Consider the following 18548-nt stretch of genomic DNA (forward strand, 5'->3'; position numbering starts at 1 on the left):
CTCGCCCTGCTTCAGCTCTCGCTGGTCGGGCTGCAGCAGCTGACCAGCACCGATTGTCCAGCACTCCCTAGTGAGATGAACCCAGTACCTCAGTTGAAAATGCAGAAATCACCAGTCTTCTGTGTCGCTCGCGCTGGGAGTTGGAGACTGGAGCTGTTCCTATTCAGCCATCTTGTTCGCCGCAATACCGATTGTAGTTATCTTAATGGGTGTGAAGTGATACCTACTATGGTTTTGATTTGCATTTCCCCGATAGCAAAGGATGTTGAGCATCTTTTCATGTGTTTATTGGTCATTTATATATCTTTTGTGGAGAAATGTCTATTTAGGTCCTTTGACCATTTTTTAGTTGAGTATCTTCTAATCATTGATTTGTATAACTTGTTTGTATATTCTAGATACTAGTCTCTTATCAGACTTCACCTTGAAGCACAAAAATTTTAATTTTAATAAAGTACAATTATCTGGTTCTGTCTTTGTTGCTCATGCTTTGTGTCTTATCTAAAAATCCTTTGCAAAATCCAAGATCACGAGGATTTACTCCTATATTTTCTTCTGAAGTTTTAAAATTCTAGGTCTTACATTTAGGTCCGTGATCCATTTGGAGTTAATTTTTGTACATGGTATGGGGTAAGAGTCTGGCTTCATTCTTTGCATATGGCTCATAGTCTCAGCACCATTTGTTGAAAAGACTATTCTTTCTCCATTGGATGGTTGTGGCACCCTTGTCAAAAACGGCTGACCACAAATATGGGGTTTATTTCTGGACTCTCAATTCTATTCCATTGATCTATATGTCTATCCTTGTATCAGCAGTACTACACTATCTTCTTTTTTTTTTTTTCCCTAAGTTCTGCCCCAGGATCTATCCACACTATCTTGATTAGCATTGCTCTGTATTAAGTTTTGAAATCAAAAAGTGTAAATATTCCTAACTTGTTCTTTTTCATGTCTCCCTTACTTTTACTAATACTTTTATGGTATTTTACATTTTAACAGAAAATCTACTTAGGGTTTTTTTTTTTGTACTTTTCAAAGCATTTTCACATATATAAGCTCAATTGAACTTCACATCACCTCTGTTGGGTAAAAAAGTATATTACCTTTGACAAATAAGTAAAGAGGCATACAGAGCTTAAATAACTCACTTAAGGTAAAACAGCAGGTTAATACGATCCATAAATCCCACTACTGGGTATTTATTCAAAAAAAAGGAAATCAGTATATCAAAGCGATACCTGCACTGCCATATTTATTGCAGCTTTACTCACAACAGCCAAGATATGGAAACAACCTAAATATCCATCAACAGATGACTGAATAAAGAAAATGTGGTATGTATCACAATGCAATACTATTCAGTCATAAAAAGGAATGGAATCCTATCATTTGCAGAAGCATGGATGGAATTGGAGGTCATTATGTTAAGACAAATAAACCAGACACAGAAAGACAAACATTACATGTTCTCACTCAGATGTGGGAGCTAAAAAAGTTGATCTCATGGAGGTAACAAATAGAATGACAGTTACCAGAGGCTGGTGAAGGTGGTGGTTGTGGTGTGGAGATGAAGATAGGCTGGCTAATGAAGACAAAACATATAGTGAGATAGAAGGAATAAGCCCTACAGTTCAATAGTACATTAGCATGACTATAGTTAACAACAAAATGTTGCTTATTTCAAAATAGTTAGAAGAGGAGATTTGAAATGTTTCCAACACAAATGATAAATGTTTGAAGTGATGGGTATCCTAAATATCCTGAACTGATCACTACACATTGTATGCACTTATCAAAATTATATGTTCCACATAAATATGTACAATTATTATGTAGCAATAAAAATTTTTAAAAGAAATGAAGTCAGTAAAAACATACTGATTTAAATACTACCAACAACCACCTTGACCTAACTGACATACCTAGTTCATTACACTCAATAACTACAGAATATACACATTTTTTTTTCAAGGGAATAGGGTACCTATACTGAGATACATTATATTTCAAAATACTGAAATCTTACAGAGTATATTCTGTAATCACAATGGGATAGAATTAGGTATCAATAACGACATCTAGAAAAAACTCACATATTTTGAAATAAAACTACACATTTATAAATAAGCTATGTATCCCAAGGAAAAAATCATAAAAAAATAGGTTAGATTAGCCATAAAAATATATACAAAACACTAAAGGCTTACATATCAGACACTGTGAAAGGCACTGGGAATTTAAAAAAAAAGAAAAATCACTGAGATAAAAGTGCCTGCCCTCTACAAGCTTATAGTCTAATGCAGTGCTCTTTAACAATTTTGCTCATATACTCTCTACAGCAATTTTGGGAACCTATTAAATTGAAAACTATAATAAAAATTTTCATAAAAAATTTAAATGGTTGCCAAGGATACAATTTCCAGTATACTATATAATAAATATATGTGCTTTAAATATATTTTCATCAAAATCTTGGAGCTACAGATTTGGCTGATTCAATATATGCAAAGTGTCTGGTATTAAATTGATCACAAGCCAATCAGCCACATCAGATTTACTTTCTGTTCTAGAACATGTCTGATACTTCATTTTTCAATTCAAATAAACATATTCATCCAAATCCTTATGACAAATACCTACCTTCTGAGTTATAATTCTAAGATAGACAGATTTGGTACAGGAATCTTGACATGGGTTGGTTTCTTGAATGACATAAAGTATAACACCTTTCAAAATTTCTTGTTTTGCTGGCAGGGACTTTCTCCTAAAAGTATACCCACTAGAACTGTCTATTTTGTTGGTGCTAAAACCCTCTGGGACACTGTACAATTTGGGGTGGGTGAGTAGTATGCCTTTCTTTTACAAAGTAAATGAGAGACAAGAGACTGCAGAAGGGTTTTCTGGCATTAGTTTTGGTAAACTTGAGGATCTGGAAGCTAATTTCCTCAAAACTATGTATACCCACATATTCCTGGAAAGCCTTTGTGTAGCCATAAGGTCCTAGTTTGAAGACCACCAGTCCAGTGGTCACAGCTGTAAGGAAAATCCAGATCTTATAAAGCTATGAGTTTAGTACTCTTTCACAATATACTGTCTCATAAAATAGTCAACACCTTTCCTTTCAAAGTCCCAACTGCTGCTGTATGTGCAGACAAAATGGAAGGCAGAAACAATAACAAATTAGTTGTTAAGCTGTTGTATCTCCTAAAATAATACTTCTATAATAAGCTAGGAAAAAAAAAAAGAAAAAAACCTTATGCTTCCAAATATAAATACTTCGTATAATTTAAAAATAATACCTCCCAACCAAGACCAGCTACAAAATCTTCATATGCTTGACTTCCTCCTGTATTGGTGAGAATGGAGTGTTTGTCTTCTTGTCCTTCAGCAACATAAAATACTGCAATCTTGTGTGTCTCTCGGCTATAAAACAAAAGATTACACCACTCGTTTAATCACCATTTTATCTACTCATTCATCCAACAATTAAGTTCTATGTACAAAGTATGTAGCAATAAAAAGATTAAAAAGGATTAGATCTTAGAGTCTACAGAAGGAGATATAAATGCAACGTAAGTAAAAAATTACTACAAAATTGCCATTGGAATCAAAGACAAGCATGATCATTTTTGACTGCAGAAACAGAAACTTAAAGAAGATAAAATTGAGTTAGATGAAGGTAAGAAAGATTCGACAAATGAAGAGAAAGAGCATCAGGAAGGACACATAGGTGTGAATACATAAAGCATCTCAAGAATTGTCTGTTTTGCAATGTAGCCGAATCCCATGGTTGAAGGGACTACATTTTAGAACTAGGTAGGAGTACAGAGATGAGTGAGAAAGGATCCAATCCTTCAAAGTACTTACAATGTAGAAGAAACACCCACAGTTAAGTGTTGTTTAACAACAGGGATACATTCTGAGAAATGTGTCTTTAGGCAATTCTGTTACTGTATGAACATTATAGATGTACTCACATAAACCTAGATGGTACAGACTACTACACAACCTTGGCTATCAGGTATAGCCTATTGTTGCTAAGCTACAAATCTGTACAACATGTTACTGTAGGAATACTGTAGGCAATTGTAACATATTGTTAAGTATTTGTGTATATAAATACACATAAACAAAAAGGGTGCAGCAAAAACAAGGTATTCTAATCTTATGAGACTACTGTCGTGTATGTGGTCCAACGTTGATGAAAGCATAGTTATGCAGTTTGTTTACAAATATAAAACTGTATGGAGTAACAGCCAAGTTCTTAGACATTTTATTTTTAGTTCTCTCTAAAATTAAAAGTGTTCATAAAAGCACATTTCTTGTTTGAAATTTAGCTTTGCAATTTGGCTTTCCAAACTAACTAAGTCATGCTACATTTATTTAACAAAGCTTGGGTTAAAAAACTTTAAGACCATTAGCAAAGTTTTCACTACTATATCATGTAGGAATTAAAAAAAAAAAAAACAAAAAACCCTGCAACAACAACAACAACAAGTAAATAAGAATTAAAGTTCTTTAAAAAATGGAGTCTGACAACCGAATTTTCCCACACATCTGGAGCAAGTTACCAAATCATGATAGTAGGTTCAATATCAGCAAGAAAGATGTTTCAGCTGCTTTCAATAATGGAATATTTTACTTTAGATGATGAGCACATAGGCAAACTTTCAGTGTATCAGATGTGTCATCAGGATATGCTAGTGTAAGCAGTAAAATATGATGTGGGGATGGGGAGACTTCCAAATCTGCAGAATAAGGATCTACACAGCCTCTCTCCCAAGCAAAACATAGCTTATCTGTTGAAAAAATTTAAAACATTATTTAAAGTCCCTGTATACTGTCCTAAAGTCATAGAGCAAACAGGGAAACATTCATTCAAGAAAACTCAGTAAATCTCAGTAACAACACAGAGCTTTTGATATATGAATTACAACTTGTTTCCTTGCCCCACTCCCTCAGCTCAATGTTGCAGAAGTTTTGCCCTGGGCATCCTACTCAGGCCTAGAAGACAGAGGTTCCCTCTCTCTCCAGCTTCCAATCTGGAGCTATGGCTTCCCCATGGAAGAGACAGGTTACTAGAGGCATTTCTCATCCTTCTCCAGTCCCATGTTACAGAAGATCTATTTTAGATAGGTGTGGCTGAAAGAACCAGGTCTCCTCTCCTTCCCTCCCTCTCTTAGGGCAGAAGCTCCAGGAGCAAAACGTTGAGGGTCTCAATCTTCTCCATTCTAGCTTGCTCACAGGGTAGAGATTCTGCCAGGAGAGCGAGCTAAGACCAGGGACTGCCAACTCCTTCCAGGTGCTGACTTGTAGAGTGACCCTGTCACTCCAGGAAAAGCTGATCCGTGACCCCAGGTCAGGTGTAGTGAGAGATAGGTTTTGCCCAGGGTGAAAAGTAGGTTATAAGGACAAAGAACTCTGCAGCAGTTCTGCCGGAAAGGGCTGACATTATTTGCAACAGAGCTTGGAGGAAAGCAATTAAGAGAAGCTGGCAGCCCTATGACAAGCAAAACAGCCAGAACTTTAACAGAATCAGGAAATGAGACAGCCAAGAAGGACCCTTTGGGGAATCACAGTCAATTTTGGAGGTCAAAAACCCTGCGCACATGCACTAGGCTTCACCCAATAAGGAACAATTAGAGTAAGATGTAGGATGGACAGACATGAAAGCATTCCCCAAGTCACACAAAGACTTATCAAAACAAGGTAAATCCTCACTGGCACTGAATAACCTGAACTCAGGGTCGACCCCTGGGAAGCTAAGACTTAAAAATAACATCCAGTCATTCCTTGCAGTCTGGAAGACTGTGTGCATACCCAAAGCTGTACCCTCTTTGGAGTAATCAGGAGTGAACCTTCAAGCTATTAGTCTCCTGGTGAATGTGGGACAAAAAAACAAACACACTCTCAACTGTGATAGCAGTCTCCAAGCCACACACATCCCACAGTAAATGATAAAAATCAAATGGTAAGGGGGAAAAAAAAATCAAACTGGTAAGGAGGACTAAGCACAAATTTTGACCAATAAGTATGTGATAATCCAGGGAAGACCCCTCATTAGCCAGGCTAAAAGAAAAACAATTTTTAAAAAATCTGAGCAGGGAGATCAGAGGCTAATTACTGTGGGGAGACCAAGTTGCTGGAAAATAAACAAATGAACAAGCAAACAACAACCAACAATATATTTTTGGATTCAAAGACACAGATAAAGTTGAAGTCAAAGGAATGGAAACAAGTACCATAAAATAGAAACCAAAAGAGCTACAGTGGCTATACTAAAATAAGACTTTAAAACAAAAAATGTTAGAGATACAGATATTTCAAATGATACAAGGTCAATCTAACAGGAAAAGATGAAAATTACAAACATATATGCACCCAAAAACAGAGCCCCAAAATACATGATGCAAAACAAAGACAGAACTGAAGGCAGAAACAGACATTTCCTCAATAATAGTTGAAGATTTTAATATCCCACTTTCAATAATGGACAGAACAACTAGAAAATATCAACAAGAAAACAGAAGACTTGAACAATAATATGACAACCAGACCTACCTGATATCTACAGAATACTCTATCTTACAGTAGCAAAAACACATTCTTCTCAAGCATATGTGAAACAACTTCCAGGATAGACCATAAAACAAGCCTTGATAAATTTAAACGATCTGAAATCACGCAACGTATATTTTTTATCCACAATGGAATGAAAGTAGAAATCAATGAAAGAAAATTTGGGTAATTCACAAATGTGTGAAAATGTAACCATATACTCCTAAATTACCAGTGGGTCAAAGAATAAATCTCAAGGGAAATGAGAAAATACTTAGAGATGAATGAAAATAAAAAATGAAAATAAAAAGAGAGAATGAATGAAAATGTGGCCTATAAGTAAAGCAGTGCTCATTGGGAAATTTACAGATCTGAATGCCTCTATTAAAAAAGATTTCATTCACTTCCTTTGAGAATGAAAGAAAAAAAAGTTTTAAAAAAGATTTCATACCAATAACCAAACCCTCCACCTTACAAAACTGGCACAGTGATTCATACCTGTAATCCTAGTACTTGTGGAGGCCAAGGTAGAAAAACTGCTTGAGCCCAGGAGTTCGAGACCACCCTAGGCAATACAGTGAGACCCCATCTCTACAAAAAGAAAAAAACCAACTGGGTGTGATGGTGCACACCAGTGGTCCCAGCTACTTGGGGAGGCTAAGATGGGAGGATCACTTGAGCCTGGGAGTTCCAGGCTGCAGTGAGCCATGACTGTGCCATTGCACTCCAGCCTGGGTGACACAGTGAGACCCTGTCTCCAAAAAAAAAAAAAAAAAAAAGCAAAGAAAAGAAAATAATAAAGACTACAGTGGAAATAAATAAAATAGAAGAGAAAAACAATAGAGAAAAAAAATCAATGAACTCAAAAGTTGGCTCTTTAAGATGATCAACAAAATTAGCCATCCTTAGGTAGACTGAGCAATAAAAAAAGACTCAAAATGACTATCAGGAAAAAAAGAAGGGACACCACTAAATATTTTACAGGAATAAAAAATATTATAAGGAAATGCTATAAGCCTTTGTATGTCAACAAATTAAATTAGATAAAATGAACAAATTCCAAGAAAGACACAATTTCTTTTTTTTTTTTTTGAGATGGGGTCTCGCTCTGTTGCCCAGGCTGGAGTACAGTGGTGCGATCTCTGCTCACTGCAAGCTCTGCTTCCCGGGTTCATGCCATTCTCCTGCCTCAGCCTCCCCAGTAGCTGGGACTACAGGCACCTGCCACCACACAAGGCTAATTTGTTGTATTTTTAGTAGAGATGGGGTTTCACCATGTTAGCCAGGATGCTTATGATCTCCTGACCTCGTGATCCGCCGCCTCAGCCTCCCAAAGTGCTGGGATTATAGATTTGGCATCCGGCCGAAAGACAGAATTTCTAAAACCAACCTTAAAAAGAAACAGAATACCCGAATAGACCTATAACAAATGAAGACTTTGAATTAATAATTTGATTAGAAAGGAAGAAGTAAAAATATCTGACTTGCACATGAGGTGATTTTTTATATAGAAAATCCTAAGGAATCTGCTAAAAAGGCTATTAGAGCTAATAAACAAGTTCAGCAAGGCTGCAGGATATAAGATCAAATATACAAAAACTGAAGTTCTATACACTAGCAATAAACAATCCAAAAACAAAAAACAAAATTTTAAAAATCCTTTTATAATAGCACCAAAAAGAGTAATACTTGAGTATAAATTTACTGTGAAGAGCAAAACTTATATTTTGAAAATTATAAAACACTGTTAAAAGAAATTAAAGATCTACATTTAAAAACACTCATGTTCATGGGCCTAAAGACTTAATATTGTTAAGATGATAGCATCCCCAAACTGATCTACAGATTTAGTGTAATCCCTATCAAAATCCCAGCTGCCTTTGATAATAGAAATTGGCAAGTTTGGCTGAGTGTGGTCGCTCATGCCTGTAATCCCAACACTTTGTCAGGCTGAGGCAGGAGGGCTGCTTGAGGCCAGGAGTTTAAGACCAGCCTGGGGCCAGGCATGGTGGCTCACACCTGTAATCCCAGCACTTAGGGAGGCCAAGGCAGGTGAATCATGAGGTCAAGAGATCGAGAGGGCGAGACCACCCTGGCCAACATGGTAAAACCTCATCTCTACTAAAAATACAAAAATTAGCTGGGTGTGGTTGTGTGCGCCTGTAGTCCCAGCTACTCGGGAGGCTGAGGCAGGAGAATCTCTTGAACCCGGGAGGTGGAGGATGCAGTGAGCCCTGAGATCGTGCCACTGCACTCCAGCCTGGCAACAGAGTGAGACTCCAACTCAAAAAAGAAAAAAAAAAAAAAGAAAAAGAAAAAAGAAAAACACCCAGCCCAGGCAACACAGTGAGACCCCATCTCTACAAAATAAAAAAAAATTGGCCGGGCATGGTGGCACATGCCTGTAGTCCTAGCTACTGGGGAGAATGAGGTGAGGTGGGAGGATCACTTGAGCCCAGGAATTCCAGGCTGCAGTGAGCTCTGATCATACCACTGCACTCCAGGCTGGGCAAAAGAGTGAGACTCCATCTCCACTAAAAATAAAAAGAGAAAAAAGGAAAAAAAAAACCCTCTGAAATTGACAAGCTCATCCTAAAATTCACAGGAAAATGTAATAGCCCCAAAATGGCCAAAACAATCTTGTAAAAGGATAGAATTGGAGAACTCATACTTCTTGATTTCAAAACTTGCTACAAAAGTCATCAAAGCACTCACAGTACTGACGCAAGATGAGACAAAAATCAGTGGAACAGAATCATGTGATCAGAAATAAACTCATATTTATAGTTAATAGCTTTTTGATAATGGTATCAAGACATTTCAATAAATAGTGTTTTCAACAAATGATACCGGGACAACTAGATATCTACATGAAAAAGAATGAAGTTGGGGCCAGGCACAATGGCTCACACCTGTAATCCCAGCACTTTGGGAGGCTGTTAGGAAGATTGCTGGAGCACAGGAGCTCAAGATCAGCCTAGGCAAAAAAATGAGACCTCATCTCTACAAAAATTTAAAAATTGGCCAGGCATGGTGGCATGCGCCTGCAGTCCCAGCTACCTGGGAGGCTGACGCAGGAAGACCACTTGAGCCCAGGAGGTTGAGGCTGCAGTGAGCTGTGACTGCGCCACTGTACTCCAGCCTGGGTGACACAATGAGACTCTGTTTAAAAAAAAAAAAAAAAAAAATGAAGTCAGATTCTTACACCATATAAAAAATTGAATCAAATGACTCATAAATCAAAAATGTAAGGGCTAAAACTATAAAACTCATTAAAAAAAAAAAAACCCAAAGTATCTTATATTAGGCAAGGTCTTCTTTTTTTTTTTTTTTTGAGACGGAGTCTTGCTCTGTCGTCCAGGCTGGAGTGTAGTGGTGCAATCTTGGTTCACTGCAAGCTCTGCCTCCCAGGTTCACGCCATTCTCCTGCCTCAGCCTCCTAAGTGGCTGGGACTACAGGCACCCACCACCACGCCTAGCTATTTTTTGGTATTTTTAGTAGAGACGGGGTTTCACCATGTTAGCCAGGATGGTCTCGATCTCCTGACCTCGTGATCCACCCGCTTTGGCCTCCTAAAGTGCTGGGATTATAGGCATGAGCCATCACGCCTGGCCTAGGCAAAGTCTTCTTAAATACAACACAAAAAGCACAAGTGACAAAAGAAAAATAGGCAAACTGAACTTTATCAAAATTAAATTTTTTGTGCTATGAATGATACCATCATGAAAGTGAAATGACAATTTACAGAATGAGAAAAAAACTGCAAATCATATATCTGATAAAGAACTTGTATCTAGAACACACATAGAAAGGACTTTAAAGTCAGTAGTAAAAGCCCAACTCTATTTTATTTTTTATTTTATTCACTTTTTTTTTTTTTTGAGATGGAGTCTCCCTCTGTCATCTAGGCTGGAGTGCAGTGGCACAATGTCAGCTCACTGCAGCCTCTGCCTCTTGGGTTCAAGTGATTCTTGTGTCTTAGCCTCCTGCGTAACAGGGATTACAGGTGCGCACCACCATACTTGGCTAATTTTTGCATTTTTAGTAGAGTCGGGGTTTCACTATGTTGGCCAGGCTGGTCTTGAACTCCTGACCTCATGTTATCCGCCCGCCTTGGCCTTCCAAAGTGCTGGGATTACAGGTGTGAGCCTCCATGCCCAGTCACATAACCCAATTTTAAAAATAGGCGAAGACGTTTGTATCATTTTCCTAGGGTTTCTGTAACAAATTACGCAAACTAGGTTGCTCTCAATAAAAAATATGTATTCTCTCACAGTGCTGCATGCTAAAAGTCAGAAATCAAGGCACAGGGCCATGCTCCTTCTAAAGTTTGTAGGGGAGCATCCTTCCTTGCCTCTTCTAATATTCCAGTTGTTGCTGACAATTCTTCAGCATTACTTGGCTTGTGGCTCTATGACTACAATTTCTGCCTCCATCTTTACAAAGGCATCTTTCCTCTGTATGCAGAAGTGTTTCTTCACATGGCTTTCTTATAAGTACACAAGTAATCAGATTTAGGGCAAAATCTAGTACAGTGTGACCTCATCATAACTGAAAACTCTACTTCCAAATTGAACTCTGAGTTTCAGGGTGGACATGAGATTCTGAGAGAATACTATTCAACCCAGTATACATTTAAATAGACATTTTTTCAAACAACATATACATAGCCAATTATCATAGCAATGAAAAATACTCATGATAAGTCATTAGGGAAATGCAAATCAAAATCATGAGATATTTTAGGCTGATCAAAGCTGTACAGGAAGAAATAATACTAAAAAAGTCCCACAAACTCACAAGATACCACTTCATATCCACTAAGATGAGTATAATAAAAAAGAATGACAATAACAAGTGTAGGCTAAGGCATGGAGAGTATGTAACACTCATATATCACTGGTGGGAATGTAAAATGGTACAGCTGGTGTGTAAAACAGTTTGCAGTTCCTCCAATGGTGAAACAGAGAGTTATCATATCATCCAGCAATTCTACTCCTAGGTATATATTCAAAACATATCCACACAAAAAACTGAACATGAATGTTCACAGCAGCATTATTCATATTAGCCCAAAACTGAAACCAACTGAAACGTCCATCAACTGATGAATGGATAAACAGATATTTATCAATATAATGAAATGGTTTCTGGTAATAAAAAGAAATAAAGTAGAAACATGCTGCATCATGAATTAACTTTGAAATCATCATGCTAAGCAAGAAAAGCTGCCACAAAAACCCATATATTATTTGATTCCATTTATATGAAGTGTCCAGAATAGGCAAATTTATAGAGACAGAAAGTAGATATGTGTTATCTAGGGATAGGAGGAAAGAAAGGCTGGTGGGTAATGGATACCAGGTTTCTTTTCAGAGGAAGTAAAATAACCTAAAAATTAGACTGGGGTGATAGTTGTACAACCCTGTGAATATACTAAAAATATGTACATTTTAAATGAATTAATTGTATTGTAAATTATGTCTCAAACTATTAAAATTTTAATTTGAAAGCACAATCTATTATGTGTAAATTCTAATTGTAAAAGAAAAAAACTTCTCAGTGTTTTTGCTTTTTCAGGAAAAGGGCTATCAATTAGAGCTTATAAACAATAATTTATAAAATTGGAAAGAGCTGGATAGAAATCTTCATCTAATACTATATAAATTTAAAAGTTGGGAGAAGTATATGTGCCATATAGGAAAAAAACAGAAAATGAATCTTTAAAATGCAATAAAAGAGAAGCAGAGTTCAGCTGCCCTTTATGTCAATTAATCTTTCACTATTCCTTCTTATTTTTCTACTTACTAACTATGGCTGCTAAAATGTTTGTTGTATTGTCATTAGATTAATATGCGCCACAATAGTGAATAATGAGGCATATGTATTAGAAAAAATAATTAAAATTAGTGAACTTGCAACTACAAATGTTCTATAAGAATATGTATAGTACTGGCAAAATATTATTAGCTCACTACTGGAAACTCAAAGTGACATCTGTCAAGTTTTAAGCATTTCTAAATCCCTGTATATACTTTGCAATAAAATAATAATACATATCATTTTGTGATTTGAAATTTAAAACTCTGGTGGTTCAACCACAAGGAATAGGAAACAATTAGTCTAGGCAAAGAAAACAATGTATAAATGGTTTAGTGAGGTAAGTCTGCTAACAAAGTAATCTTTCATTTTCTTCCTCCCTAGTCCTCCCTAGACAAGTAATCAGGTTTGTTTCCGGGTTTCCTGGTTTAAGAAAGTTCAAAAGCTGTCTTACTTCATATAATTAGAATGAATTTTTACTTGAGCTCATTGTATTAAAAAAATATGTAGTTTTCTTTAAAATTATTTTAAAAAAGCAAACAAATAAATGCCACGCATTCATTTAATTTAGTGTATAAAAAAATTCATGCTGCCTCAAGGCAATGTCTCCCCTTCAAAGTATGTATGAGAATGGAGGTTTGTATAAGAATTGAGGTATGTATTCATACCACAATTCATCCAAGGTATGTATGAGAACGGAGGCAGTTTAGCAGGAGCCAAGAAATAAAAAAGGTAATTTAAAGAAACTGAATAGCCAAGATGGCTGGTATGGATTGAGCTCTAGACTGAAGGGTCTGGTCAGGCATTATTAGGGAGTCACTAAGGAGTGTTCTTATGAACATCAAATTTTTATGTTAGAAAGATTATGTCAGTGGTCCAGATTGTCTAGATGGGGAAGAGTCAGGAGATGAGATCCCACAGAGTACTTAGACAGTTGTTAAAACTGTTTTGGAAAGAAGGGATAAGGACATGAATCAATCAGTTGGGAGCCGTAAAGGTAAGAAGAGATATAATTGAGAGATAAGAAGAAGAATGGACATCATGATTATGAAAACCTAAAGGCAACGGAAAGGAAATGGTCAAATTTGGGTAACTCTCAAAGGGTACTTCTAAACATAAATATGACAATCAGGAGGAAGATCTCATTTTGAAAAGAAATGTGACCTAGAATGATAGTAGAGAGGCAGGTAAAAGAAAAATGAGGGAGATACCTATGTTTTGAAGGTAAGAAACAGAAAATGAACCAGTGAAGACCTGAAATAATCAGAGAATTAGGAGTTGAACTGAGTAATTTTAGTGTCATAGAAGTTGGGGGAGAGGACTTTAAAATGATCGAGAGAATTTTAAAGACAGAATAGATAACAGTATTAGATATTTAGGGGATTTAATATACAATGGATTTTTAGAGCAGTGAAACTGTTCTGTGTGATACTCTAATGGTAGATACATGTCAGTACACATTCATCAAAACCAATACAAAGAATGAAGCCTAACGTAAACTTTGAACTTCAGATGCTAATGTAAGATATAAATAATAGGGGAAACTGTACAGGGGGAATGGAGAATATATGGAAACTCTGTACTTTCCTATCAGTTCTTTTGTAAATCTAAACACCACACACACCTATGAAGTTAAATTTAAGTTTAATTAGGTAAATGAATGAGGCTGGTGAGGACTAAAAGAACTTTAGACTTGATGGTCAGGATACTAACCTTCAGAAAGACAGTTTCAATATAGCAGTAGAGGTAGCAGCTATATCGTTCTGAGGTAAGCAAGACAGAAAAAGCAATATGATTCCTGTTCCCAAGGACTTGACCATCTAGTACCAAGATAAACTGTTATGGAGAACAATCAGAATTGAGAACCCACAGACTACTTAGAGAGTTCTTATAATCGTCTTGGAAAGAATAAGAATAGCTAAACAATAATGATAATAATAACTATGCAATATGATAAATGCTATGACAGGGACATGTTATAGGGTTCTGTGAAAGCATATGGAAGGAGATTCAAACACAGTCTGGGAAGGAAGGTGAAGCATAGGAGTAGATTAATGTAAAGCTTTCCATATAAAGTGATGTTTAAGCTGAGACTTCAAGAATGGACAAGAGGGGGACTGGGAGTGGTGGCTCACACCTATAATCCCAGCACTTTGGGAGGCTGAGGTGGGTGGATCACCTAAGGCCAGGAGTTACAGACCAGTCTGGCCAACATGGTGAAACCCCGTCTCTACTAAAAATACAAAAATTAGGTTGGGCACAGTGGCTCATGCCTGTAATCCCAGCACTTTGGGAGGCCAAGGCAGACAGATCACTTGAGGTCAGGAGTTCGAGACCAGCCTGGCCAATATGGTGAAACCCCATCTCTACTAAAAATACAAACATTAGCCATGCATGGTGGCGCATGCCTGTAATCCCAGCTACTCGGGAGGCTGAGGCAAGAGAATTACCTGAACCCTGAAGGCAGAGGCTGCAGTGACCTGATATGTCATTGTGCTCCAGCCTCGGTGACAATAGCAAAACTCTGTCCTGTGGGGGCGGGGGGCGGAGAGGGGTGTGGAATTTACAGCCTAAGATTATTTCATTGTTAAAGAATAAAACAAAGATACATAGAAATCAATTCCAGATATAAGAAAAGGAAATAAACTTTATAAAAAAGAAAAAAACAAAACAGAAAATAATGAGTTAGAAACAGAACATAACAGAATGTAACAAATTAGGATCTGTTTCTTTGAAAAGACAAGCAGATTGTCTGCATCAACAAAATTTAAAAAAAACACAAAAAACAAAAATGAAAAAGGAAATCTAATAAAAATTATAACACCATGTATGAATCTCCACTAGTATCTATTTAGAAGTCTCAATGAAATGGATTTTTAGAAAATAGAAAACAAACAAAAAAAGTAAAATTTCCCCAAGAACTAAAAGAAAACCTGAGAAGAGTAATAAGATGAAACAAACTGAAAGAAAAATTAGAAATTTTATGATTTCTTCCAAAATTTTAAGCAACAGGTAATATTCATGTTATGAAGCTGGGTATAACCTCAATTCTAAAAACATAACAGGAATAGGACAAAAAATAACTACATAATCTGCTAATAGTAGACTATACCTGAACTCAAAATGAAATTCTGGTAAATCTACCACAATGGGAAGCCAAAAGATCAGGCAGGGTTTATCTCAAAAATGCAAATATCATTTGATATTAGCAGTCTAGTGATATTAAAATGCAATATACACCAATTAGTTAAAAAACCGAAACTATATGAAAATTTGAATAGATGCTGAAAATAATTTTGATATAATTTAACATCGTTTCCATATAAGAACTCCTAGAAAACAGGGTACTTTCTCAGCATAATAAAAATTATCTTTTTAAAACTAATAACTAGTATCTTCCTTAATGATGAAATAGAAGAGTTGTTTTCATTAAAATCAGCAAAGACAAGGATGTCCACTGTTACTATACTATTAAACACTATCCTGCAAGTTCTGGTCAGTGCAATAAGACATGATATAAGCAAAAACAAGCATAACTACTAGAAAGGAGATTATCTGCAGATAATGATTACATATTTAGACAAATCCTGAGACAGACAATAAAACGTTTAAAATCAATAAGAGAATTCACTTCAGTGTTTGTAAACTAAATATTAAAAATAGAAAAACCTAGAAAATGTAATGGGGGAAAAATCCTATTCAGAATATCAAAAAACAATAAAACACCTAGAAATATACAAACGAGCAATGTCTGGGTCTCAGAATAAATGAAAATATACTATAATTATGAATGGGAAGACTGATGATTATAATGGTGCTCTGCTTTTTCTACATGAGAGTTTAATTGAAAATCCAATCAAATACCAATGGGATTTTTTTTCCTGAAAAACAGCAGCATAATTTTAAATGTATCTGGAAGAATAAGTAGGTGAGAATATCAAAGAAAAGAGGAATAATGTGTGTGGTGGGGTGAAGAAGAAGACTTGGTCTATCAGATATTAAAATATATTATAGAGCTATATTAAACAGTGTAATAGTTACACAAAAATGATAGACAAATCTAACCAGAAGACTAAGTGTTAGAAGGAGCAAGATTACATGAAAAAAAGATAAATAAACAAAAGAGTACAACTAGAACGTAACAAAAAGAATGAATACTCCATTTTCCATGATGTGATTATTAGACATTGCATGTCTGTATGAAAACATCTTATGTACTCCATTAAATATATACACCTACAGGGAAATTTATAGCAGTAAGTGCCCACAAGAGAAAGCAGGAAAGATCTAAAATTGATACCCTAACATCACAATTAAAAAACTAGAGAAGCAAGAGCAAACAAATTCAAAAGCAAGCAGAAGGCAAGAAATAACTAAGATCAGAGCAGAACTTAAAGAGATAGAGACATAAAAAATCCTTCAAAACAATCAATGAATCCAGGAGCTGGTTTTTTGAAAAGATCAACAAAATTGATAGACTGCTAACAAGACTAATAAAGAAGAAAAGAGACAAGAATCAATAGACACAATAAAAAATGATAAAGCGGATATCACCACCAATCCCACAGAAGTACAAACTACCATCAGAGAATACTATAAACACCTCTATGCAAATAAACTAGAAAATCTACAAGAAATGGTAAATCCCTGGATACATACACCCTCCCAGGACTAAGCCAAGAAGAGGCTGAATCTCTGAATAGACCAATCATAGGCTCTGAAATTGAGGCAATAATTAATAGCCTACCAAGCAAAAAAAGTCCAGGACCAGACGGATTCACAGCCAAATTCTACCAGAGGTACAAAGAGGAGCTGGTACCATTCCTTCTGAAACTATTCCAATCAACAGAAAAAGAGGGAATCCTCCATAACTCATTTTATGAGGCCAGCATCATCCTGATACCAAAGCCTGGCAGAGACACAACAAAAAAAGAGAATTTTAGACCAATAGCCCTGATGAACATCAATGCGAAAATCCTCAATAAAATACTGGCAAACCGAATCCAGCAGCAAATCAAAAAACTTATTCACCACGATCAAGACGGCTTCATCTCTGGGATGCAAGGCTGGTTCAATATACGCAAAACAATAAATGTAATCCATCACATAAACAGAACCAATGACAAAAACCACCTGATTATCTCAATAGATGCAGAAAAGGCCTTCGACAAAATTCAATAGCCCTTCATGCTAAAAACTCTCAGTCAACTAGGTACTGATGGAATGTATCACAAAATAACAAGAGCTATTTATGACAAACCCACAGCCAATACCATACTGAATGGGCAAAAACTGGAAGCATTTCCATTGAAAACTGGTACAAGACAGGGATGCCCTCTCTCACCACTCCTATTCAACATAGTGTTGGAAGTTCTGGCCAGGGCAGTCAGGCAAGAGAAAGAAATAAAAGGTATTCAATTAGGAAAAGAGGAAGTCATATTGTTCCTGTTTGCAAATGACATGATTGTATATTCAGAAAACCCCATCATCTCAGCCCAAAATCTCCTTAAGCTGACAAGTAACTCCAGCAAAGTCTCAGGATACAACATCAATGTGCAAAAATCACAAGCATTCCTATACATCATTAACAGACAAACAAGATAGTTAAATCATGAGTGAACTCCCATTCACAATTGCTACAAAGAGAATACAATACCTAGGAATCCAACTTACAATGGATATGAAGGACCTCTTCAAGGAGAACTACAAACTACTGCTCGACGAAATAAAAGAGGACACAAACAAATGGAAGAACATTCCATGCTCATGGATAGGAAGAATCACTACCATGAAAATGGCCATACTGCCCAGAGTAATTTATAGATTCAATGCCATCCCCATCAAGCTACTAATGACTTTCTTCAGAGAATTGGAAAAAACTACTTTAAAGTTCATATGGAACCAAAAAAGAGCCTGCATTGCCAAGACAATCCTAAGCAAAAAGAACAAAGCTGGCGGCATCATGCTACTTGACTTCAAACTATACTACAAGGCTACAGTAACCCAAACAGCATGGTACTGGTACCAAAACAGATATATAGACCAATAGAACAGAACAGAGGCCTCAGAAATAACACCACACATCTACAACCATCTAATCTTTGACAAACCTGATAAAAACAAGAAATGGAGAAAGGATTCCCTATTTAATAAACGGTGCTGGGAAAAC

The 18548-nt window shown here is 36.3% G+C and overlaps 1 protein-coding gene across 1 annotated transcript in view; it reads right to left on the reverse strand.

Moving 5' to 3' along the window:
• Positions 1 to 3299: 3299 nt before the first annotated feature.
• RALGAPA1 (Ral GTPase activating protein, alpha subunit 1 (catalytic)) overlaps positions 3300 to 18548 on the reverse strand; it is a gene marked incomplete at its 3' end in the record, with an annotated part of 204163 nt that continues 188914 nt past the window's right edge. Inside the window, exon 36 of the mRNA XM_011999193.1 lies at positions 3300 to 3423. Within this exon, the coding sequence (XP_011854583.1) occupies positions 3300 to 3423 (124 nt within the window). The remainder of the gene's footprint in view (positions 3424 to 18548) is intronic.

Source organism: Mandrillus leucophaeus, unplaced genomic scaffold (genome assembly GCF_000951045.1).
Source record: "Mandrillus leucophaeus isolate KB7577 unplaced genomic scaffold, Mleu.le_1.0 Scaffold587, whole genome shotgun sequence".
NCBI classification, from domain to species: Eukaryota; Metazoa; Chordata; class Mammalia; order Primates; family Cercopithecidae; genus Mandrillus; species Mandrillus leucophaeus.